At 44.5% G+C, this 23461-nt stretch overlaps 2 protein-coding genes across 6 annotated transcripts in view; one reads left to right on the top strand and one right to left on the bottom strand.

Moving 5' to 3' along the window:
• The window catches only part of SPDYA (speedy/RINGO cell cycle regulator family member A), a 72153-nt gene extending 49491 nt beyond the window's left edge, over positions 1-22662 (bottom strand). For 2 of the 5 annotated variants that reach the window (XM_077282097.1, XM_077282101.1), the window contains exon 1: positions 22530-22633. The gene's annotated coding sequence lies outside the window, so the exon portion shown is untranslated. Of the gene's footprint in view, positions 1-12861; positions 12984-22529 lie in introns of all 5 variants that reach the window. The other 3 variants (XM_077282100.1, XM_077282099.1, XM_077282098.1) reach the window with 3 other exon arrangements.
• Positions 10553-14446, top strand: LOC143803644 (uncharacterized). Its single transcript, XM_077281425.1, has 5 exons — positions 10553-10564; positions 12401-12490; positions 12593-12806; positions 12900-13059; positions 13170-14446. Exons 1-5 carry the CDS (start codon positions 10553-10555, stop codon positions 14176-14178), a joined length of 1485 nt encoding a protein of 494 aa, XP_077137540.1. The 3' UTR covers positions 14179-14446.
• Positions 22663-23461: the final 799 nt, after the last annotated feature.

Below are 23461 nucleotides of genomic sequence, written 5' to 3'. Positions count from 1 at the left end.
TGTGGAAGTCATCCGACTGGACCCCCAACTCTGGCAGGCAGGGTGCTGGATGGCTGTCTGCCTCCGCCTCTCGCTGAGTTTCCTCAGTTTCCCCCGCCATAACTGAGAAGGGGAACTGAAAGTTAGTTTTAACAACCTCCCCAGCAACGTCTTCCTGTGGGGCCTCCTCTAGGAGCTCGGGACCTCCCGATGGCATGGGAGAAGATTCACGGGCACAGCTACCGTGAAGGAGCAACTGATTCTCCCACAACTGCCAGAAATGGGGAAAATCCCTGCCCAGGATTATATCCTGTAACAATGCGGGAACGAGTCCCACCTTGTGTTGCACCGACCCATAGGGAGTGGAAATCCATATAACTGCTGTTAGGTACGAGCAGGTGTCACCATGCACACACGTTACAGAAAACTTGTCAGACGAACCAGATGGAAGTGTCACCAGACTAGCTTTCACCAGAGTCACCACACTTCCAGAGTCTAGTAATGCCACAACATTCTTCCCATCAACAGATAATTCACACAGGTGCTTCGCTGTATCATTTTGACCCGCATTCACACTCACTAGCCCTGTAACCAAAGACATGCGTTTTTTAGAGTCTGTAACGTCGCACTGCATGGATTCAGTGGTAACAGGACAGTTCGCAGAAACATGGCCCTTCTCATGGCAGCGGAAACACCTAACAGGCCCCCTATTGAGACCACCGTCCAACACTCTCGGTCTCGGAGTGCGAGCAGTCCCGTGTTCCTCCCCCACAGTTTTAGGCGATTTTCCTTCACCCGTAGTCCCTGGAACAGTCTTACCGGTTCCACGAGGAGGAGGCACAGACCGGGTGCTAGCGGTCTCGTCGGGAAGTCCTTCTGCCATGGAATAACGCTCGACCAACTCCACAAGTTGATCCGCGGTCATGGGATTTCCTTGGCTTACCCACCTTCTCAGCGCTGGTGGTAGTACCCTCAGGTACTTGTCCATGACAACTCGCTGGATTATTTCTGGTGTGGTCAGTACCTCGGGTTGCAACCATTTCTTTGTCAAGTAGATCAGGTCGAACATCTGAGACCGCGGCGGTTTATCTTGCTGGTATGTCCACTGGTGTACCCTCTGTGCACGGACAGCCGTCGTCACCCCCAGCCGGGCCAGGACCTCAACTTTCAGCTTCTCAAAGTCCTGAGCGACTTCCGGGTCCAAGTCATGGTAAGCTTTTTGGGCCTCGCCGGAGAGAAACGGAGCAATCAAATCGGCCCATCGTGCCTTCGGCCACTTCTCCCTCAAGGCCGTCCGCTCAAACGTTGTCAGGTATGCCTCGACGTCATCTTCTGCAGTCAGCTTTTGCCAGTATCAACTCACATGGATCCTTCTGGACTCTGCTTCCGGGTCCGCCTCAGGCATGCTCACCAGGCGCTGCGCCACCTGTTGGAGAAGCTGGCGGTCTGCAACCGTCATGTCGACTAACTCCTTCAGCTGTGCGGCCATCAAGCGATTAGCTTCGTGCTGTGCGGCAGTGGCCTGCTGCTGTACGGCAGTGGACTGTACTAGGGCTTTCACCACGTCTTCCATACTGTCGCCTGTGCCACGTTATGCCCGCATTCTCCACCACAATGTGACAAAACACTCCGGAATCGCCTTTGCTGGGGTCAAAGGTCACGTGGTTTGTGCATTGAACTCTGAGGCGTACAGTAGTTTTCCGAGTAGACTGACCTCAGGTCAGGTTTATTAAAGTGAAAGCAACACAAAAAACAAAACATAAAAATAAATCCTAGCCTGTCCGGCACTAACTAAACCAACATGTAGCTAACTTAACAACTGGGGGGGCTTCTCCCTCCCAGCTAACATCACACAGTCCTTGAGCCCAGCTCTCACTCCCATTCGTCTCACACAGACAGGCAATCTGTGTGCCCCAGGCGGACGCCGGAAACCCCCAGCTGGTCATCCTTTATTCCTGCACTTATTAACCCCTCGGTATCCTGAAGATACCGAGTGGCCTAATTCACATAGGACAAGTACCTGGGCGAGATATATCTGCCCCCGACTACCAGACCGACATGACTCTTACAGTGCACACGTTGCGGATTTAGTGCGGATTCGCAGCGGATTTTTCCACGCAGAAACGCTGCAGATCCGCACTGTGATTTACAGTACAATGTAAATCAATGTGAAAAAAAAAGGGCGGAAACGCTGCGGATTTAAAAGAAGTGCATGTCACTTCTTTTGTGCGGATCTGCAGCGTTTCTGAACCCTTCCATTATAGAAATCCGCAGTGGTAAAAACTGCAGAAAATCCGCACAAAATCCGCATAAAAAACGCACAAAATCCACGGCAAATCTGCACCTGCGGATTCTGCCAGGAGATGCGGATTTTGTGCAGAAAATTCTGCACCCCATTCCGCAACGCGTGCACATAGCAAAAAGGTGCAGATTCTGACCTGCGTTTTCTGCCAAGAAATGCAGAATCTGCACAGAAAATTCCACAGTCAAATCTGCAATGTGTGCATATAAATCCTACAAAAAAGAGAGCTACGGAGTATATACACCCATCAAATTTGTAAAAGAATAATGAATTTTATTAGAATACATATAAACATCAATAACTGCAAATATAAAAACAGACAAGGTACACTTTTAGCACATGTATGGCGGAACAACCACACTGAAAAAGTAGCACCTAGGGTTCAGAGATGACAACTGCAGGTGTCCACTGGGAACACAATGCTCACTCAGTAACTAATGATAATAACTATAAAGTGCATAGTGCTATGTATGAGTGGCAATATATGCCCAGTATTGCGCTGCATCTGTTAATCATAAATCAAGTCACATAATGCAAACACCCAATTTGTTCTGCCTGTCTTACCCACGTATCCTGTGGTGCCAGTGTGTGTCCGGTGGCCCCGACGCGCGTTTCGCGTGAGCTTCCTCGGGGGGACATGTTTGTGTGTCTAGCTGGGCGATATTTAAGGATGTGTGGTCAGCTGTAGCGGCCATCGCGCATTTTAATTGGCGCATGCGCACCGCCATCTGCGGACCGTCGCACATCGCATCCCCGGCGTCTACGGCACTGTGAGCAGGAGGAGGGAAAACCCTCAGGACGTCACTTCCTGCTCCACCGCTAATGGACGCCGGAGAAAGCGATGCGCGGCCACCGCTGTGGCGCGCATGCGCGCGTATATACGCGGCCATCTTACTTGAGGGAAAACCTAAGGGCAGCAGCAGCGCTGCTGTATAAGGTATGAAATAATAGGGCAAACATTAATATACCCATGAGAAGATACACTATCCCCCCATGTTACCAAATGGGGTATGAAACAGAGTGCAATATGCCCCATATCAGTGAATAAAGTGCAAGAAGTGCGAAAATGCATTGTGTATAGTGCTACCTAGTGTTCATTCTGCCGAATAACCAACTATTTATAATATAAGAAAAAAGGGGTGATGAACATATCACCATCAGGGGCAGTCCTATCTAGACCCACCTCGTATAACTACTAAAGATGGAGAAACAAAACTCAATACATATAATAAGTGAAATAAAGTGCAAAAAGTGCAACTGTAAACGATTTGTATAAAAAAATGGGATCAAAATATCCATAATGTGAAAATCTGACTAATAATACGAGCACCCGTTCCACCCCCATTAAAAGAATAGATAGTATATCCCTGGCCCCAGTATATTCACACCAGCGCAATCCTGCTCTCTCCCAAACCTATGTCTATCATACATAGGACCAACCAGTCCACCGAAGACCAACATAAAAATAAGAAAAAGAAAAAGAAAAACAATAATAATAATACAACGTGAGTAATAGCAGCATATACAAGAGGACAAATACTCTAATATATAACATCACCATATTGTTGCTATCATAAAAGTCTCTAGTCATATATATAGTAAGAATATGTCATAGTCCATGACTGGTTTCAATATTCGTCCAGATTCTTCAACCTGTCCGAAGATGCGGCCGACAGAATATCCAGATGTCACGTACACGCCCAGACGAACGACAATGATGGAGAAAAATACGTGCAAAGGTACTAAAAAATGACAAAGACACACATAGTTAAAATCCAGAAACAGGGAATCTGAACTGACCCAGAGCTAGAAATTTTACAATTTTTACAAAAAAGATGTGAAGCTAACCTGTTCGTTTAGCCCGTGTGGGGACAGTGTACCCAGTATATTGATCCATCGGCATTCAAGTTGTGCGAGTTTTTTCCTTAAATCCCCGCCTCTTATTCCACCCCTAACATGATCAATCCCAAAAACACTCAGTTCCTTCGGGTTGCATCTATGATGCTGCTTGAAGTGTCTAGGTATAGACTTAAGAGGCACGTCGTCCTTTGCCTCTTTGGCAGCCATTATGTCCCTTACATGTTCTCGTGTTCTGACCCTCAATTCACGTGAGGTCAGTCCGACATAGGATAGGTTACATGTACATTTTGCCATGTAGACCACAAAAGTGGTACTACAGGAAATGTAATCTGTAATTTTAAACTGTTTCCCATCCACAGAGGCAAATGATAGTGTCCTCACGTGATTGCGACACGCCAAGCAATCCCCACATGGGAAAAAGCCCCATTTTCTTTTTCCAACACCAAAAATAGGAGGAGTCTTAGTTACGTAGTGGCTTTTGACCAAAATATCTCTCAGATTTTTCGCCCTCCTTGCTGTCATAAGGGGTTCTTCCGAGAGATATTCGGCCAAAACTGGCTCTGTCCTCAATATAGGCCAGTGTCTCCTCAAGATGTTCCTCATTTTTCCCCACTGGTGGTTAAATGTGGATATGTACCTAATTTTTTCATCCTTCTTTTTTGTTTTAGGTGCATATGATAGAAGGTCACATCTTTTTTGATTTTTAGCTCTGACATATCCTCGTTTTATACTCCTATTACTATATCCACGTAACCTAAATCTCTCCCCAAGGTCCACAGACTGTTTCAAAAAGTCCTCCTCAGTGGAACATATCCTCCTCATTCTCAAAAACTGCCCTATGGGAATTGCCCCAATAGTGGAGACAGTATGTGACGAGGAGGCATGTAAAAGTGCATTCACTGAGGTGGCCTTCCTAAACACATCAGTAACAATGGAGCCATCGGTCTGAACATATAACATGATGTCAAGAAAGGAAATACTGCTCACAGTGCCGTAGACGCCGGGGATGCGATGTGCGACGGTCCGCAGATGGCGGTGCGCATGCGCCAATTAAAATGCGCGATGGCCGCTACAGCTGACCACACATCCTTAAATATCGCCCAGCTAGACACACAAACATGTCCCCCCGAGGAAGCTCACGCGAAACGCGCGTCGGGGCCACCGGACACACACTGGCACCACAGGATACGTGGGTAAGACAGGCAGAACAAATTGGGTGTTTGCATTATGTGACTTGATTTATGATTAACAGATGCAGCGCAATACTGGGCATATATTGCCACTCATACATAGCACTATGCACTTTATAGTTATTATCATTAGTTACTGAGTGAGCATTGTGTTCCCAGTGGACACCTGCAGTTGTCATCTCTGAACCCTAGGTGCTACTTTTTCAGTGTGGTTGTTCCGCCATACATGTGCTAAAAGTGTACCTTGTCTGTTTTTATATTTGCAGTTATTGATGTTTATATGTATTCTAATAAAATTCATTATTCTTTTACAAATTTGATGGGTGTATATACTCCGTAGCTCTCTTTTTTGTAGGATTTATATGTATGTGGAGTCTGCCTTGTTATATCATATGTCCAATATAGGGTGTTTTCCATTCAGTACCCGGGGTTTTACAGGCACGAGCGAGTGCTTTAGCAGAGCTCCTGGCTGTAAAATGATTTAACCCCTTCAGATGGATTTACATCGTGGGACATAACAACGGAAGGTATGGAATATTGTTGTTTGTTTTTTTAACTTTGTTTCAGGACGATGGTCTTCAGGTGGATTAAGAGTCTAATAAAATATTACAACAACCTGTGTCTTTATTTCATTAAAATACTTTGTAATAATGTGTGTGTGTTTTATTAACCATTTCGTACTATTGGCTTAATAATGGATAGGTGTCATAATTGACGCCTCTCCATTGTTAATCTGGCTTAACCCCTTCATGACCCAGCCTATTTTGGCCTTAATGACCTTGCAGTTTTTTGCAATTCTGACCAGTGTCCCTTTATGAGGTAATAACTCAGGAACGCTTCAATGGATCCTAGCGATTCTGAGATTGTTTTTTCGTGACATATTGGGCTTCATGTTAGTGGTAAATTTAGGTCGATAATTTCTGCGTTTATTTGTGAAAAAAACGGAAATTTGGCGAAAATTTTGAAAATTTCGCAATTTTCACATTTTGAATTTTTATTCTGTTAAACCAGAGAGTTATGTGACACAAAATAGTTAATAAATAACATTTCCCACATGTCTACTTTACATCAGCACAATTTTGGAAACAATTTTTTTTTTGCTAGGAAGTTATAAGGGTTAAAATTTGACCAGTGATTTCTCATTTTTACAACAAAATTTACAAAACCAATTTTTTTAGGGACCACCTCACATTTGAAGTCATTTTGAGGGTTCTATATGGCTGAAAATACCCAAAAGTGACACCATTCTAAAAACTGCACCCCTCAAGGTGCTCAAAACCACATTCAAGAAGTTTATTAACCCTTCAGGTGTTTCACAGCAGCAGAAGCAACATGGAAGTAAAAAATGAAAATTTAACTTTTTAGTCACAAAAATGATCTTTTAGCAACAATTTTTTTATTTTCCCAAGGGTAAAAGGAGAAACTGGACCACGAACGTTGTTGTCCAATTTGTCCTGAGTACGCTGATACCTCATATGTGGGGGTAAACCACTGTTTGGGCGCACGGCAGGGCTCAGAAGGGAAAGAGCGCCATTTTACTTTTTGAATGAAAAATTGGCTCCAATCTGTAGCGGACACCATGTCATGTTTGGAGAGCCCCCGTGTGCCTAAACATTGGAGCTCCCCCACATGTGACCCCATTTTGGAAACTAGACCCCCCAAGGAACTTATCTAGAAGCATAGTGAGCACTTTAAACCCCCAGGTGCTTCACAAATTGATCCGTAAAAATGAAAAAGTACTTTTTTTTCACAAAAAAATTATTTAACCTCAATTTTTTCATTTTCACATGGGCAACAGGATAAAATGGATCCTAAAATTTGTTGGACAATTTCTCCTGAGTACACCGATACCTCATATGTGGGGGTAAACCACTGTTTGGGCACATGGTAAGGCTCGGAAGGGAAGGAGCGCCATTTGAATTTTTGAATGAAAAATTATCTCCATCGCTAGCGGACACCATGCCACGTTTGGAGAGCCCCTGTGTGCCTAAACATTGGAGCTCCCACACAAGTGACCCCATTTTGGAAACTAGACCCCCCAAGGAACTTATCTAGAAGCATAATGAGCACTTTAAACCCTCAGGTGCTTCACAAATTGATCCGTAAAAATGAAAAAGTACTTTTTTTTTCACACAAAATTTCTTTTAGCCTCAATTTTTTAATTTTCACATGGGCAACAGGATAAAATGGATCCTAAAATTTGTTGGGCAATTTCTCCTGAGTATGCCGATACCTCATATGTGGGGGTAAACCACTGTTTGGGTGCACGGCAAGGCTCGGAAGGGGAGGCGCGCCATTTGACTTTTTGAATGGAAAATTAGCTCCAATCGTTAGCGGACACCATGTCGCGTTTGGAGAGCCCCTGTGTGCCTAAACATTGGAGCTCCCTTACAAGTGACCCCATTTTGGAAACTAGACCCCCCAAGGAACTTATCTAGATGCATAGTGAGCACTTAAAACCCCCAGGTGCTTCACAGAAGTTTATAACGCAGAGCCGTGAAAATAAAAAATAATTTTTCTTTCCTCAAAAATGATTTTTAGCCCGGAATTTTTTATTTTCCCAAGGGTAATAGGAGAAATTGGACCCCAAATGTTGTTGTCCAGTTTGTCCTGAGTACGATGATACCCCATATGTGGGGGTAAACCACTGTTTGGGCACACGGCAGGGCTCGGAAGGGAAGGCACGCCATTTGGCTTTTTGAATGGAAAATTAGCTCCAATCATTAGCGGACACCATGTCGCGTTTGGAGAGCCCCTGTGTGCCTAAACATTGGAGCTCCCCCACAAGTGACCCCATTTTGGAAACTAGACCTCCCAAGGAACTAATCTAGATGTGTGGTGAGCACTTTGAACCCCCAAGTGCTTCACAGAAGTTTATAACGCAGAGCCATGAAAATAAAAAATAATTTTTCTTTTCTCAAAAATGATTTTTTAGCCCACAGTTTTTTATTTTCCCAAGGGTAACAGGAGAAATTGGACCCCAAAAGTTGTTGTCCAGTTTCTCCTGAGTACGCTGATACCCCATATGTGGGGGTAAACCACTGTTTTGGCACACGTCGGGGTTCGGAAAGGAAGTAGTGACATTTTGAAATGCAGGCTTTGATAGAATGGTCTGCGGGCGTTATGCTGCATTTGCAGAGCCACTGATGTACCTAAACAGTAGAAACCCCCCACAAGTGACCCCATTTTGAAAACTAGACCCCCCAAGGAACTTATCTAGATATGTGGTGAGCACTTTGAACCCCCAAGTGCTTCACAGAAGTTTACAACGCAGAGCCGTGAAAATAAAAAATCATTTTTCTTTCCTCAAAAAAGATGTTTTAGCAAGCAATTTTTTATTTTGACAAGGGTAACAGGAGAAATTGGACCCCAATATTTGTTGCCCAGTTTGTTGTGAGTACGCTGATACCCCATATGTGGGGGTAAACCACTGTTTGGGCGCACGTCAGGGCTTGGAAGGGAAGTAGTGACATTTGAAATGCAGACTTTGATGGAATGGTCTGCGGGCGTCACGTTGCATTTGCAGAGCCCCTGATGTGCCTAAACAGTAGAAACACCCCACAAGTGACCCCATTTTGGAAACTAGACACCCCAAGGAACTTATCTAGATGTGTGGTGAGCACTTTCAACCCCCAAGTGCTTCACAGAAGTTTATAACGCAGAGCCGTGAAAATAAAAAATAATTGTTCTTTCCTCAAAAATTATGTTTTAGCAAGTAATTTTTTATTTTTGCAAGGGTAACAGGAGAAATTGGACCCCAATATTTGTTGCCCAGTTTGTCCTGAGTACGCTGGTACCCCATATGTGGGGATAAACCACTGTTTGGGCGCACGTCGGGGCTTGGAAGGGAGGGAGCACCATTTGACTTTTTGAACGCAAGATTGGCTGGAATCAATGGTGGCGCCATGTTGCGTTTGGAGACCCCTGATGTGCCTAAACAGTGGAAACCCCTCAATTCTAACTTCATCACTAACCCCAACACACCCCTAACCCTAATCCCAACTGTAGCCATAACCCTAATCACAACCCTAACCCCAACACACCCCTAACCACAACCCTAACCCCAACACACCCGTAACTCTAATCCTAACCCTAATCCCAACCTTAACCCTAATCCCAACCCTAACCACAACTGTAACCCCAACACACCCCTAACTCTATCCGTAACCCTAACCACAAGCCTAATCTTAACCCTATTGCCAACCCTAGCCCTAATTCCAACCCTAAATCTAATTCCAACCCTAACCCTAAGGCTACTTTCACACTAGCGTTAACTGCATTACGTTTCAAAACGTCTTTTTTCAGAAAAAACGCATCCAGCAAAACTTTTTGCTGGATGCGTTTTTTCCCCATAGACTTGTATTGGCGACGTATGGCGACGGATTGGCATACGTCGTGTACGTTTTACGACGGATGCGTCGAAATTTGGCGACACGTCGTCTCAAAAAAACGTAGATTGTAACGTTTTTTGTCTCCGCCTAAAAAACGTGTCGCGACGCATCCTGCGGCATACGTCGTTGGCTGCAATGGAAGCCTATGAGCGACGGATGCATCGGGACACGTCGTACGACGCAATACAGCGCTGCAATACGTTTTTTTTACACTGAGCATGCTCAGAAGAAGTATTTTGTTGCCAATTGGTCAGACACCCCCAAATCTATATAAACCTGGCCTGGGCCTTCAACCCCACATATGCCAGCAAGATCCAGAGAGAAGACTGCCAGCAAGAGCCAGAGAGAAGACTGCCAGCAAGAGCCCAGCCAGCAACAGGACCCCAGCCAGCCACAAGACCCCAGCCAGCCACAGGAGCCAGCCACCATAGAGCCAGCCACAGGAGACAGACATAGGACCCCAGCCAGCCACAAGACCCGAGCCAGCCACAGGACTCCAGCCACAGGAGCCAGCCACCATAGAGCCAGTGTGAGTATTGCAATTTTTGCGTGCATCTGTGTGCCTGTGCATTTGTGTGTGTACATGAGGTACTGACTACAGAAAGAGCTTAAAACCTGAAGAGAACCTGAGGCCTGCCATCGTCCTGCACCAGCCAGTGCCATGCTAGAGTCCAGATGCAGCCTGATTCCAGCCACTGTGAAGACCTGCTGCTTCAGCCAAAGGATTGTCAGCCTTTTGTATGTGTGTGTGTGTGTATGCGTCTTCTGATTGGGTTCACCTTTCTGCCTTTGTTGTACATATGTGTATTTGCATAAAGCTATGTGCGTGCATGTGTATGTGTGTATTTTTTTACGGCTGTGTGATTTTGTATCATGTGCCTGCACCATATTATGCCTTTGCCAATTTTATGCCTGTTCATGTGGGAGGGTATGTGTCCATGTTCAGGATTGCATCAGGATGTGGTCAGGATTTTCCATCAGTATTTGTACGCCAAAATCAGGAGTGGGTGATAAAATCAAAAGTGTGCCTGTTTTCCTATTATACTTTACCTAATTTTTACACTCCTGGTTTTGGCTTACAAATACTGATGGGAAATCCTGACCAAATCCTGATGCAATCCGGAATGTGGAAACATACCATGCATGTTTTTTGTGTACGTCTTGTTGATTGCATGTGCATTTGTCCATGCTGTAATTGGTTATTTGCCTTTTTCTGATGTATGGACTGTATAGTGGTCTGTGCAGCATGTGGTTTAAATGTTTTTTTTTTTTTTTTTTTTTTTAAATCTGATGTGTTTTTTAAAAAAGTCTAGCGGTCTGCAGCTTGTGGTTTGAATGTGTGAGCGTGGGGTTTTTCTATTTAATAAAAGTGTTGATTTTATTTTAATTACTGTTACAACCATTAGCAGTTGAAGTACTTGTATTTAAAATAAAGAGCATGTCAGCTCCTAATTGTGATTTTTAAAAAAAGAGAGAAAAAAAATAATAATAATAAAATGTGTTTTAAAAAAATGTCCGTAGTATTATTTCATAAAGGTAAATTTAAAACTGGTGTATGTACCAATGGTTACACATGCAATACAGGGTTGGTTGAGGGCTCATTTTTTAAATAAAGGTTAACTTGTAAAGTTTTTTTTGTTTTTTTTTTGGGGGGGGGGAGGTTATTTTTTTTAAATAAAATGTGTCAAATATATTTTTTCATAGTGTTAACATTTTAAAATTTTATTTTTTGGGACATGGAAATGAATGGTATAACGTGCAACTTTTTGGGGGTTTTTGTTGTTCACCTGTATGAACATTTCTGACATCATTTCAGTAGGGTGTTTATCATTGAACATTACCTAGTTCAGGGGGTGGTCTAACTATAGATCCATTATACATATTAACAGATAAACCAGGACCGCAGCCACTGACCAGCCCACCAGGACCACAGCCGCTGCCCACCAGGACCACAGCCGCTGCCCACCAGGACCACAGCCGCTGCCCACCAGGACCACAGCTAAGTGTTAGAAGTAAGTTTTGAAGACCCACAATCTGCTACTTCAATGTGTCGAGCAGATTGCAAGTGTCTCTTTAACTTACAGAAACACCAGGACCACAGCCGCTGCCCACCAGGACCACAGCCGCTGCCCACCAGGACCACAGCCGCTGCCCACCAGGACCACAGCCGCTGCCCACCAGGACCACAGCTAAGTGTTAGAAGTAAGTTTTGAAGACCCACAATCTGCTACTTCAATGTGTCGAGCAGATTGCAAGTGTCTCTTTAACTTACAGAAACACCAGGACCACAGCCGCTGCCCACCAGGACCACAGCCGCTGCCCACCAGGACCACAAAACAATGTCCTCTTCTGACAGCCCTCCTCCACAGCAACAGCGTGTATCGGTAAAAGTTAACGCAAAAAATGGGTTTATTTTTTTTTGGTTTTTTAAAATTACATTTTGATGTCTAACCACATGCATAAATTATGTTTCAACAGGAAGCTGAATCAGATGAGGAGCTGTCAGAAGGGGGCGAGACGGGTGGAGAGATGCTAGTGGAGGAGGAACCAAGTGTAAGTAGTGGTGAAACAGTTTTTTCGCACATCACACTGCACCATACACAAAACAGATTTTCATACATAACTAAACACAGAAAATATATGCCTACATTACTGAGAATTTGTTTCCTTTATTTCAGGCTGCTGCTGCTGCTGCTCCTGCTGCTGCCGCTGAAGGTTCTCCCAGACAATCCCAGAGTCGGCGGACTCGTCGCCGCGGTCGGCCATCAGTGAGTTTTTTTTGGTTTTTTTTTGGGAGGGGGATTCTATTGGTACTTAGTGTTTCAGTGTACTAATAAGTTTGTTTTTCTTCTTCCTTTTTTTTGGCACAGGCTTCACAGCGTGCTCCCGCAGTAGATGACGATGAAGACGATGACATCGACATCGATAATCTAATTGAGGAGGTTCGCGAGCGGGAGCCGCTGTGGAACATGGCTGACCGCAGGCATGCTGATACCGGTGTCACCCGTCGGCTCTGGGACGAAGTGTGTCGCAACCTGTTTCCAAGGCGGGAGAGCCTTCATCCTCAGCAGCAGAGCAAACTAGGTAAGTATTCACTTTCCAGTGATGTTTTGAGCTGACTGTAATGTATTGCATTTACCAATTTTTTTTTTTTTCTTTTGATTCTTGTCTTCACAGTTGGAAAGATTAGGAAGCGGTGGCGGTCACTGAGGGATCGCTTTAAGAGGGAATTCAACGATGAGATGAAGGCCCCGAGTGGCTCTGCAGGAAGGAAGAGGAGCAAATATAAATATGGCCAGGCCCTCTCCTTCCTGAGGCGAACCATGCTAAGCAGAGTGTAAGTATTCTACAGCCCACTAATAACCATGTTAACCTGTCTACTTAGTTTGCTTTCAGTCAGGGCTTTTTCATTCCAATGTATTAATTATTTTTTTTTTTCTTTCACAGCACCTTCTCCAGCCACCGGGCGCCTGCATCTTCCTCTGCGCCCTCTGGAGCGATCCCTCCTGAGTCCGCCACTGAGGGCCACGTCGGTAGGCCCCACACCTCTGTCCCCTCCTCTGACCCCTCTGTCCCCTCCTCTGACCCCTCTACTTCATCCGCCCCAAGCAGTGGAGCATTATTGCAGGCTTCATTGCTCGCATCTGATGCTGAACAGTTAGCGTTCCCTTTACCCCACCCCTCTGATCCTGCCACCTCGACACCACCATTAGGTTCGTGGCGGCAGCGACAGAGGGGTCAGGAAAGGAGCTATGCTCCTGAGTTCTTACACCTGAATGCATCCTTCCAAGGCTCTTTCAAAATTTTGGGAGAGCAAGTGACTGCTGGTTTCAACATGGTGCAGTCACGCATCAGTGAAACAAGCCGTGAAACCAGCAGTCGCTTGGATAGGCTGCATTCAGCTGTAAGTCCCGATCCGGCCAATCTTTTTTTCCAATCCATGCTCATGAGCATGGAGAAGCTTTCTTTTGAGCAACAGATGCGGGTAATGAATACCTGCCATAATGCTGCACTGCAGGCCATTAATGAATCGACCCACACACCTCCCCACACCTCCACTCCAATTCCACCCCAGGCCCCATTTCCACACCATACCCCCCATTACCAAACCCAGCCCCAATACCCACACCAGCACCATTACCAAACCCAGCTCCAATCCCCACACCAGCACCATTACCAAACCCCACGCCAGTCCCACTACCCTACCCAGTCACAATACCCGACCCAGTCCCCACAACAATCCTGGCCCCCAGACCAAATTACTTCCCCAATGTTTTCCTTACTCAACTTTTCTCTTCCCCCTACCCCAACACCACCCCCCTCTGGTCAGCCTCTTGGTTTAACCCCCCCTTCCACTGCACCCCAAACAAGTAGGGTTTCCCCACCTATCGACGTGGTCCAACCTTCCTGCCCCTCCTCCTCTCATATCTCCACCCAACACTTTGAAAATTTGTAAAGTGTTATTAATGTAAATAATATTATAAAAAATGTTCAAATTTTTCAAAAAAAAAGTTGGAAAATAAAAATATATTTTTTTTGCAAAACAAAAAAAAAAAAAAGAGATAAAATAAATTTCTGATTACAATTCTACTCTTTGTGTGTGTGTGGATTTAATAAGGTAATATAATAAAAAAAGGTTTAATAAAAACAAACACCAGACATGTAAAAGGTATAACATAATGGTTTTACTAGCAAGAAAACCACGCTTTTGGGCCTTTTTTTGGGGGGGGGCTGAAACACTTTTTTTACATAAACAAAACACATGGGAAACAGGTTACACATGGGAAACAGGTTACACAATCATGTCTTGCCACGGGATCCGCCCGACAGGTGAGACAAAATAATCGGCAAACTGGTCCCTCATCCTTGTAACTGAACTTGTAGAGCGAACCGAGCTGCTGCGGTAGTCCCACAAGGTGGTCTCCAACTCTTCATCATCCAAAGAAACGGGCTCCTTTGACAGGACAAAGTTGTGGAGCACCACACAGGCTTTAACTACCTCGTCTATAGCTGTTGTTTTCAGCTTGATAGCCGTCAGCAGAACTCGCCACTTCGCCGTCAATATGCCAAAGGAACACTCCACTACTCTTCGTGCTCTAGTAAGCCGGTAATTAAAGACCCGCTTGGTATGGTTTAAGTTCCGGCTACTGTACGGTTTCAGTAGGTGCGGCGACAGTTGAAAGGCTTCATCACCTACAAAAACATATTCCAGGGCTGGGTCATTTGTTCCTGGCAGTGGTCTGGCTGGCGGGAAATCGTAGGTCTCTCCATAAAGGCAACGACCCATCGGAGAGTTTTTAAGAACTTGCGAATCGTTGGACCGTCCATATGCTCCGATGTCCACGGCAAGGAACCTGCAGTTGGCGTCTGCAATAGCCATAAGGACGATGGAGAAATACTTCTTATAATTATAATACTCCGATCCTGTTCCTGCCGGTTTCGCAATCCTTATATGTTTCCCGTCAACTGCACCCACACAATTAGGGAAATTGCAAATTTGCAGAAACTCTTCAGCACTTCGCAACCAGATTTCCATGGATGGTTGGGGGATATACTCTGGTTGCAAAGTGGTCCAAACAGCCCGACATGTCCTTCACTATTCCAGAGATAGTTGAAATGCCCAGCCTGAACTGATAATGGAGCGAAGTCATAGATTCACCCGTAGCTAGGAAACTTAAAAAAAAAAAAAAAAAAAAATGTTAGAAAAAATTGCACAGACCAACAAGTTTTAATATGGCACTGTTATTTTTTTTTTAAGGACGGGACACCCAATAAAACCAGCATGAAACCAGTGTAAAAAAACAGTGGAATGTCCGCCAAGAAAACCCAAATTACATGCTGCAGAAAATAGTGCGCAATATGGCAGCGCAGTATTGTCTGCAGCATGTAATATAACATTCAAAATGACCAATGAGAGAAAAAAAGCAGTTGCATGTCATCAAACCCAAAAAACAAAACAAAAAAAAAAAAATGCAGAAAATGCAACGCAATATTTCAGCGCAGTATTTTCTGCAGTCTGTTATCTAACATTCAATATCAGCAATGACATTTAAATAAAGCAGTGGAATGTCCGCCAAGAAAACCAAAACTACATGCTGCAGAAAATAGTGCGCAATATGGCAGCGCAGTATTGTCTGCAGCGTGTAATATAACATTCAAAATGACCAATGACAGAAAAAAAGCAGTTGCATGTCATCAAACCCAAAAAACCCCCCCAAAAAAAAAAAATGCAGAAAAACATTCAATATCAGCAATGACATTTAAATAAAGCAGTGGAATGTCCGCCAAGAAAACCAAAACTACATGCTGCAGAAAATAGTGCGCAATATGGCAGCGCAGTATTGTCTGCAGCGTGTAATATAACATCCAATATCAGCAATGAAATAAAAAAAAGAGGCTTACCGCAGGGTCACCATCAGCCGCTCCGCCGGTGTGATGGCAAGCCTCATCCTTGTATCCTGTCTTCGGATGACATCCTCCATTTTTGCAAGCAAAAAATCGAAATGTTCAATCCTCATCCGCACGTAGTTGTGGAATTTGTGTGGATTGTGCCGCAACTCCAGGTAGAGAGTGGACTGGACACCCCGGGTCATCCGTAGTTGATTAATCGGATGAATCCACAGTCGTCTCCGTCTCCGTTGCTGCAGAAGCATCCTACGCCTTTCCGCTGCCGCCTCCTTCTCCCGCACTATGATATCCAGGCGATTCGTCTCAAAGATAACGTCGGTAACCAAACTAGCAATCCTCCCAAGAACACCTTCCATCGCTGCCACAAAACTAAAACCCACAAAGATGGGCTGTAAATACAGTACTATATAGTTTTTCAAATTTTCCAGTAGCCAATCAAATTTTGGGAGCCTCCCCTTTTAAAAACGGATCCGTCGGAAAAACGGATACAACGGATGGTAAAACGTATGCAACGTATGCAACGCATCCAGTATTTTCGACGGAAACGTTTAGCGGATTTGCGACGGATCCGTCGAAATGCTGGATGCGTGGCATACGTTTGTCACCGTTTTTCACTTTTTTGACGCATCCGTTTTTTCGGCAAAAAAACGGATTTGCGACGTAATGCAGTTAACGCTAGTGTGAAAGTAGCCTAAGGCTATGTGCCCACGTTGCGGCTTCGTGTGAGATTTTTCTGCACGATTTTTGAAAAATCTGCAGGTAAAAGGCACTGCGTTTTACCTGCGGACTTACAGCGGATTTCCAGTGTTTTTTTGTGCGGATTTCACCTGCGGATTCCTATTGAGGAACAGGTGTAAAACGCTGCGGAATCCGCACAAAGAAATGACATGCTGCGGAAAATACAATGCAGTGTTTCCGCACGGAATTTTCCGCACCATGGGCACAGCGGATTTGGTTTTCCATAGGTTTACATGGTACTGTAAACCTGATGGAAAACTGCTACGAATTCGCAGCGGCCAATCCGCTGCGGATCCGCGGCCTATCCGCTGCGCATCCGCGGCCAATCCGCTGCGGATCCGCGGCCAATCCGCTGCGGATCCGCGGCCAAATCCGCACTGTGTGCACATGCCATAACCCTAACCCTACCCCTACCCCTAGTTTTAACCCTAGTTCTAACCCTAACCCTAGTGAAAAAATAAAAAAATATATTTTCTTTATTTTATTATTGTCCCTACCTATGGGGGTGATAAAGGGGGGGGGGGTCATTTACTATTTTTTTTATTTTGATCACTGTGATAGGTTATATTACAGTGATCAAAATATACCTGGAACTCATCTGCCGGTCGGCAGATTCGGCGGGCGTACTGCGCATGCGCCCGCCATTTTGGAAGATGGTGGCGCCCATGAAGAAGACGGACGGGCATCGGGAGGCCCGGTAAGTATGAGGGGGGGGAGATCTGAGTATGGGGGGTGGATCGGAGGACGGGGGGGAGCCATCGGAGTACGGGGGGAGCGGGCAGGAGGACGGGGGAGCCGACAGGAGGACGGAGGGGAGCGGAGAGGAGGACGGGGCAGAAAGGACAACTGGGGGGGCGATCGGTGGCAGTGGGGGGGTCAGATCGGGGTCTCCAGCCATGGCAGATGCTATTGCAGCATCGGCCATGGCTGGATTGTAATATTTCACCATTTTTATAGGTGAAATATTACAAATCGCTCTGATTGGCAGTTTCACTTTCAACAGCCAATCAGAGCGATCGTAGCCACGGGGGGGGGTGAAGCCACCCCCCCTGGGCTGAAGTACCACTCCCCCTGTCCCTGCAGATCGGGTGAAATCGGAGTTAACCCTTTCACCCGCTCTGCAGGGACGCGATCATTCCATGACGCCACATAGGCGTCATGGGTCTGATTGGCACGGGTTTTCATGACGCCTACGTGGCGTCAAAGGTCGGGAAGGGGTTAATGTCACCTTACAATAGCAAGGTGACATTAACCCTTCATTACCCCATATCCCACCGCTACACGGGAGTGGGAAGAGAGTGGCCAAGTGCCAGAATAGGCGCATCTTCCAGATGTGCCTTTTCTGGGGTGGCTGGGGGCAGATGTTTGTAGCCAGGGGGGCCAATAACCATGGACCCTCTCCTGGCTAATAATATCTGCCCTCAGTCACTGGCTTTACCACTCTGGCGGAGAAAATTGCGCGGGAGCCCACGCCAATTTTTTCCGTGATTTAACCCTTTATTTTACAAGCTACTGCGCCCACATTTTGCACATACACACTACTAACATTAGTAGTGTGGAATATGCAAAAAAAAAGGGATATGAGATGGTTTACTGTATGTAATCATGTCTCATATCCTGTCGGGTTTGGGAAGGAGAAATGAAAAGCCGGCAATTGAATTACCGGCTTTTCACATATCTCACGCTGAATTAAATATAAATACAGTATATATATATATGTCTCAATGACATATATATATACATACTGTATATATGTTTTAACGAACATTTGAGCACATAAATCCATTAGATGTCGGTTTTGCAAGCCTGCGAGAAAATCTCGGCATACGGATGCCATACGGATGTCACACAGATGTCAAAAGGATCATTTGATGCGAGGAAATCGCATCCTTGCACTGCACACAGATCACTGTTTTGAAAACATTTGTGCGATTCTCGTCCGTGAAAAACGGACCGTTTTTTTATACGTTGTGTGTGTCCCCGGCCAAAATCAGAGAAGCTGGAGGAAACCCACAAAACCATGTAGAGAACATACAAACTCCTTACAGATGTTGTCCTTGGTGTGATTTGAATCCAGAACCCCAGCGCTGCAAGGATACTGTGCTAACCACTGAGCCATCGTACACTGTAAACCACTAGGCCACCGTACAGTTCTAACCACTGAGCCACGATACAGTGCTAACCAATGAGTCACTGTAAAGCTAACCACTGAGCCACCATACAGTGCTAACCACTGAGCCACAACACAGTGCTAGCCACTGAGCTATGTACAGTGCTAGCCACTGAGCCACCATGCAGTCCATGCCATGCCAGTATTATTTGGGTAATATTACATGGACACTATGTGGATGCTGTGCGGTACTATTATTTGTGCATTATGTTTAAGTATTATTTATATGATATTACATAAGCACCATATGGGTGTACTATTTAGGCATTAGTTTTAGATTATGGTAAGGTGATCTTACATGGGTACTATATGGGAGTATTATTTTAGCATCATTATATGGGTGCAGTACGATGTTATTACATGGGCACTATATGGGATTATTATTTGAGCATTGTTATATGGGCACTATATGGGAGTATTATTTGAGCATTATTATATGGGTGCTCTATGGCTGTATTACATCGGCACTATATGGAAATATTAGAGAATTGTTATATGGGTGCAGTACAGTGGTATTACATGGGCAGTTTATGGGATTATTATTTGAGCATTGTTATATGGGCACTATATGGGAGTATTATTTGAGCATTGTTATATCGGCACTATATGGGAGTATTATTTGAGCATTGTTATGAATGTGGTACGGTGGTATTACATGGGCACTATATGAGAGTATTATTTGAGCATTGTTACATGAGTCCTGCACGGTGGTATTACATGGGCACTATATGGGAGTATTATGTGAGCATTATTATATGGGTGCTCTATGGTTGTATTACATCGGCACTATATGGAAGTATTATTTGAGAACTGTTATATGGGTGCAGTACAGTGGTATTAGATGGGCAGTTTATGGATGTATTACTTTAACAGTGTTATATGAGTGTAATACGGTGATATTACATGGGCACTATATGGGTGTATTATTTGAGCATTATATGGGTGCAGACGGTGGTATTACAAGGGCATTAATATGGGAGCATAATTTGAGCAGTTATATGGGTGCAATACGGTGATATTACATGGGCACTATATGGGAGTATTATTATCTGAGTGCGGTACAGTGGTATTACATGGGCACTATATGGGAGCATTATTTGAGCATTGTTATATGAGCACAGTGGTATTACATGGGCACTATACGGGAGTACTATTTGAGCATTGTTATATGAGCCCAGTAAGGTAGTATTACATGGGAACTATATAGCAGTATATGAGCATTATTATATGGGTGCTCTATGGTGGTATTACATTGGCACTATATGGAAGTGGAGGAGAGATTTTCATATGCCAGAATGGAAACCGCTACAAAAACGGAATCCGGCGCCATAGGCTTCCATTCTAGCAAACGCCGGACAGCGAAGGATCCGTCGCTGTCTGTTTTTTCGACTGACATAAAAAACGTTCCTTTGTGCGTCGTCTCCGGCCGCCAGACTGATAATTTTCGATGGATTCGGCGAACGACGGATGGAACGTGAGGCCATCCACTGCTAATACAAGTCTATGAGAAACTATTCGATTGTGACTGATGGCAAAAAACTGATGTGTGAAAGCAGCCTTACATGGGCACTATATGGGAGTATTATGTGAGCATTGCTATAAGGGTGCAGTACGGTATTACATGGGCACTATATGGGAGTATTATTTGAGCATTGTTATATGGGTGCAGTATGGTATTACATGGGCACTATATGGGAGTATTATTTGAGGATTGTTATATAGGTGCAGTATGGTATTACATGGGCACTATATGGGAGTATTATTTGAGCATTGATATATGGGTGCAGTATGGTATTACATGGGCACTATATGGGAGTATTATTTGAGCATTGTTATATGGGTGCAGTACGGTATTACATGGGCACTATATGGGAGAATTATTTAAGCATGTTATACGAGCCCAGTAATGTGGTATTACATGGGCACTATATGGGAGTATTATTTGAGCATTGTTATAAGGGTGCAGTAATGTGGTATGACATGGGCACTATATGGGAGTATTATTTGAGCAGTTATAAGGGTGCAGTAATGTGGTATGACATGGGCACTATATGGGAGTATTATTTGAGCATTGTTATAAGGGTGCAGTAATGTGGTATTACATGGGCACTATATGGGAGTATTATTTGAGCATTGTTATATGAGCCCAGAAATGTGGTATTACATGGGCACTATATGGGATTATTAATTGAGCATTGTTATAAGGGTGCAGTAATGTGGTATTACATGGGCACTATATGGGAGAATTACTTGCGCAGTTATACGAGCCCAGTAATGTGGTATTACATGGGCACTATATGGGAGTATTATTTGAGCATTGTTATAAGGGTGCAGTAATGTGGTATGACATGGGCACTATATGGGAGTATTATTTGAGCAGTTATAAGGGTGCAGTAATGTGGTATGACATGGGCACTATATGGGAGTATTATTTGAGCATTGTTATAAGGGTGCAGTAATGTGGTATTACATGGGCACTATATGGGAGTATTATTTGAGCATTGTTATATGAGCCCAGAAATGTGGTATTACATGGGCACTATATGGGATTATTAATTGAGCATTGTTATAAGGGTGCAGTAATGTGGTATTACATGGGCACTATATGGGAGAATTACTTGCGCAGTTATACGAGCCCAGTAATGTGGTATTACATGGGCACTATATGGGATTATTAATTGAGCATTGTTATAAGGGTGCAGTAATGTGGTATTACATGGGCACTATATGGGAGAATTACTTGGGCAGTTATACGAGCCCAGTAATGTGGTATTACATGGGCACTATATGGGAGTATTATTTGAGCATTGTTATATGGGTGCAGTACGGTATTACATGGGCACTATATGGGAGCATTATTTGCGCAGTTATATGAGCCCAGGAATGTGGTATTACATGGGCACTATATGGGATGATTAATTGAGCATAAGTATATGGGTGCAGTACGCATTACATGGGCACTATATGGATGTACTATTTGGGCAGTAATGTAACGCTACTGTACGGCATTATTTGGGTAACACTATGTTTGCTCATTCTGGCAGTATTAACCATTATAAAACATGGCGGACCCCCTCACATTACACCCAGGGGTCTCCACAGGCCTCACATACACTACAACTAAATACCAGCATAAATGACCCATCTAGGATCTGTTCTGCTCATTCCCTGGAATATTTCTACCAAGTTGTTGAGATTCCACTGCAGCCATTGTGGGGAAAGCTGACAACCAACAACAGCCACACAAGGCGAGCAGCCTCTGCGGTTGTCAGCCTGGCTGTCCAGGACCCTGATTGGTTGAATACCAGACAAGCGTCCTTGCAGTACACAGAGCAGATTTGCCCATCAGGGGTTCTGGAAAGCTGGGTGACACCTCCTGTGAGGGCGGCCATGTTACTTTCTGGAAACAGAAATAGCAAAGCAAAGCATAGAACAACTCTAGAAGGAGCAGGGACGTCAATGAATCTCTACAGGAGTACAGGATCACTAACGTTGGCTTATATCACTGCTTATCTCGCGATACAACCTCTGACAACACAAGTCGCGGAAGGACTGGAAGACTCCGACTATTCCGACAACAGAACAGCGCCGCCCACTGCGCCCAGCTGGGAAAACGTGAGGAATTTAATCCACCAATCAGAAACCAGATGTGCAATAGCAACCAATCAGCTAAGGCAAGCACCAACTGCTGGCCAATCAGAGGCGCGGCTTCGCTCCCCGCCTCAGTTGCTTCTGGAATCCTGTTGCTGTGAGAAGAGCCGGGCAAAAGAGGCGGGAAAGAGATGGCGCAAATGTCTTCTTGTGGCCGCCATATTGTTTTAGTGAATTGACGCAGTTTTTTGGCTTTTAATACTGGTTTAATAACACTAAATAAACATGACAGTTATTAATTATAGATTATACATCTATGTATGTTGTGCAGAGATTTCAGATTTTTTTTTTCATTTTTAGTCCCTCAGTAGGGATTGTGAGTGACATAACTATGTGCAAAAAATCAATGTACTGTGCATATTTTGGGTATAAACTACAATATGTGTGAAGGCGCAAAAAAAAAAAATGCCTGATTTTTGGCAAATATAGGCTAAAGCAATAGGAAAACACCTCACATCCTGCCATAGTGACCGGCCACAGCCGCGCACAGAGTAAACATCTATTATACTCTCCTAATGTCCGTCTGTCCTTGCAATTTATTTCCGTCGTGTTTTTTTCAGTCAAAATACCCAGATTATGGCTGAAAATCCCGACAACAGTGGCTTTGGTGACGGATGCAGCAACAGAGACACATCTGTATTTACGCCGTTCATCGTGTGGTAAAAAATGGCCGAGTAACAATTCTCCAGGTCACTACGATGACGGCGATGCCCCCCAAAAAATTCAGAAGTTTGTAAAGAAAGAAAAAAATGGTGTCGACATTTTTTTTCGA

Source organism: Ranitomeya variabilis, chromosome 2, assembly GCF_051348905.1.
Source record: "Ranitomeya variabilis isolate aRanVar5 chromosome 2, aRanVar5.hap1, whole genome shotgun sequence".
In the NCBI taxonomy this organism is placed as follows: Eukaryota; Metazoa; Chordata; class Amphibia; order Anura; family Dendrobatidae; genus Ranitomeya; species Ranitomeya variabilis.
This window is presented reverse-complemented; position numbering and strand designations above follow the sequence as displayed.

Excerpts from the sequence above, each read along its gene's own strand:
- LOC143803644 (XM_077281425.1), top strand. Across the intron at positions 12,807-12,899 it reads TCAGCAGCAGAGCAAACTAG|TTGGAAAGATTAGGAAGCGG; the intron begins GTAAGTATTCAC and ends TTGTCTTCACAG. Across the intron at positions 13,060-13,169 it reads CGAACCATGCTAAGCAGAGT|CACCTTCTCCAGCCACCGGG; the intron begins GTAAGTATTCTA and ends TTTCTTTCACAG.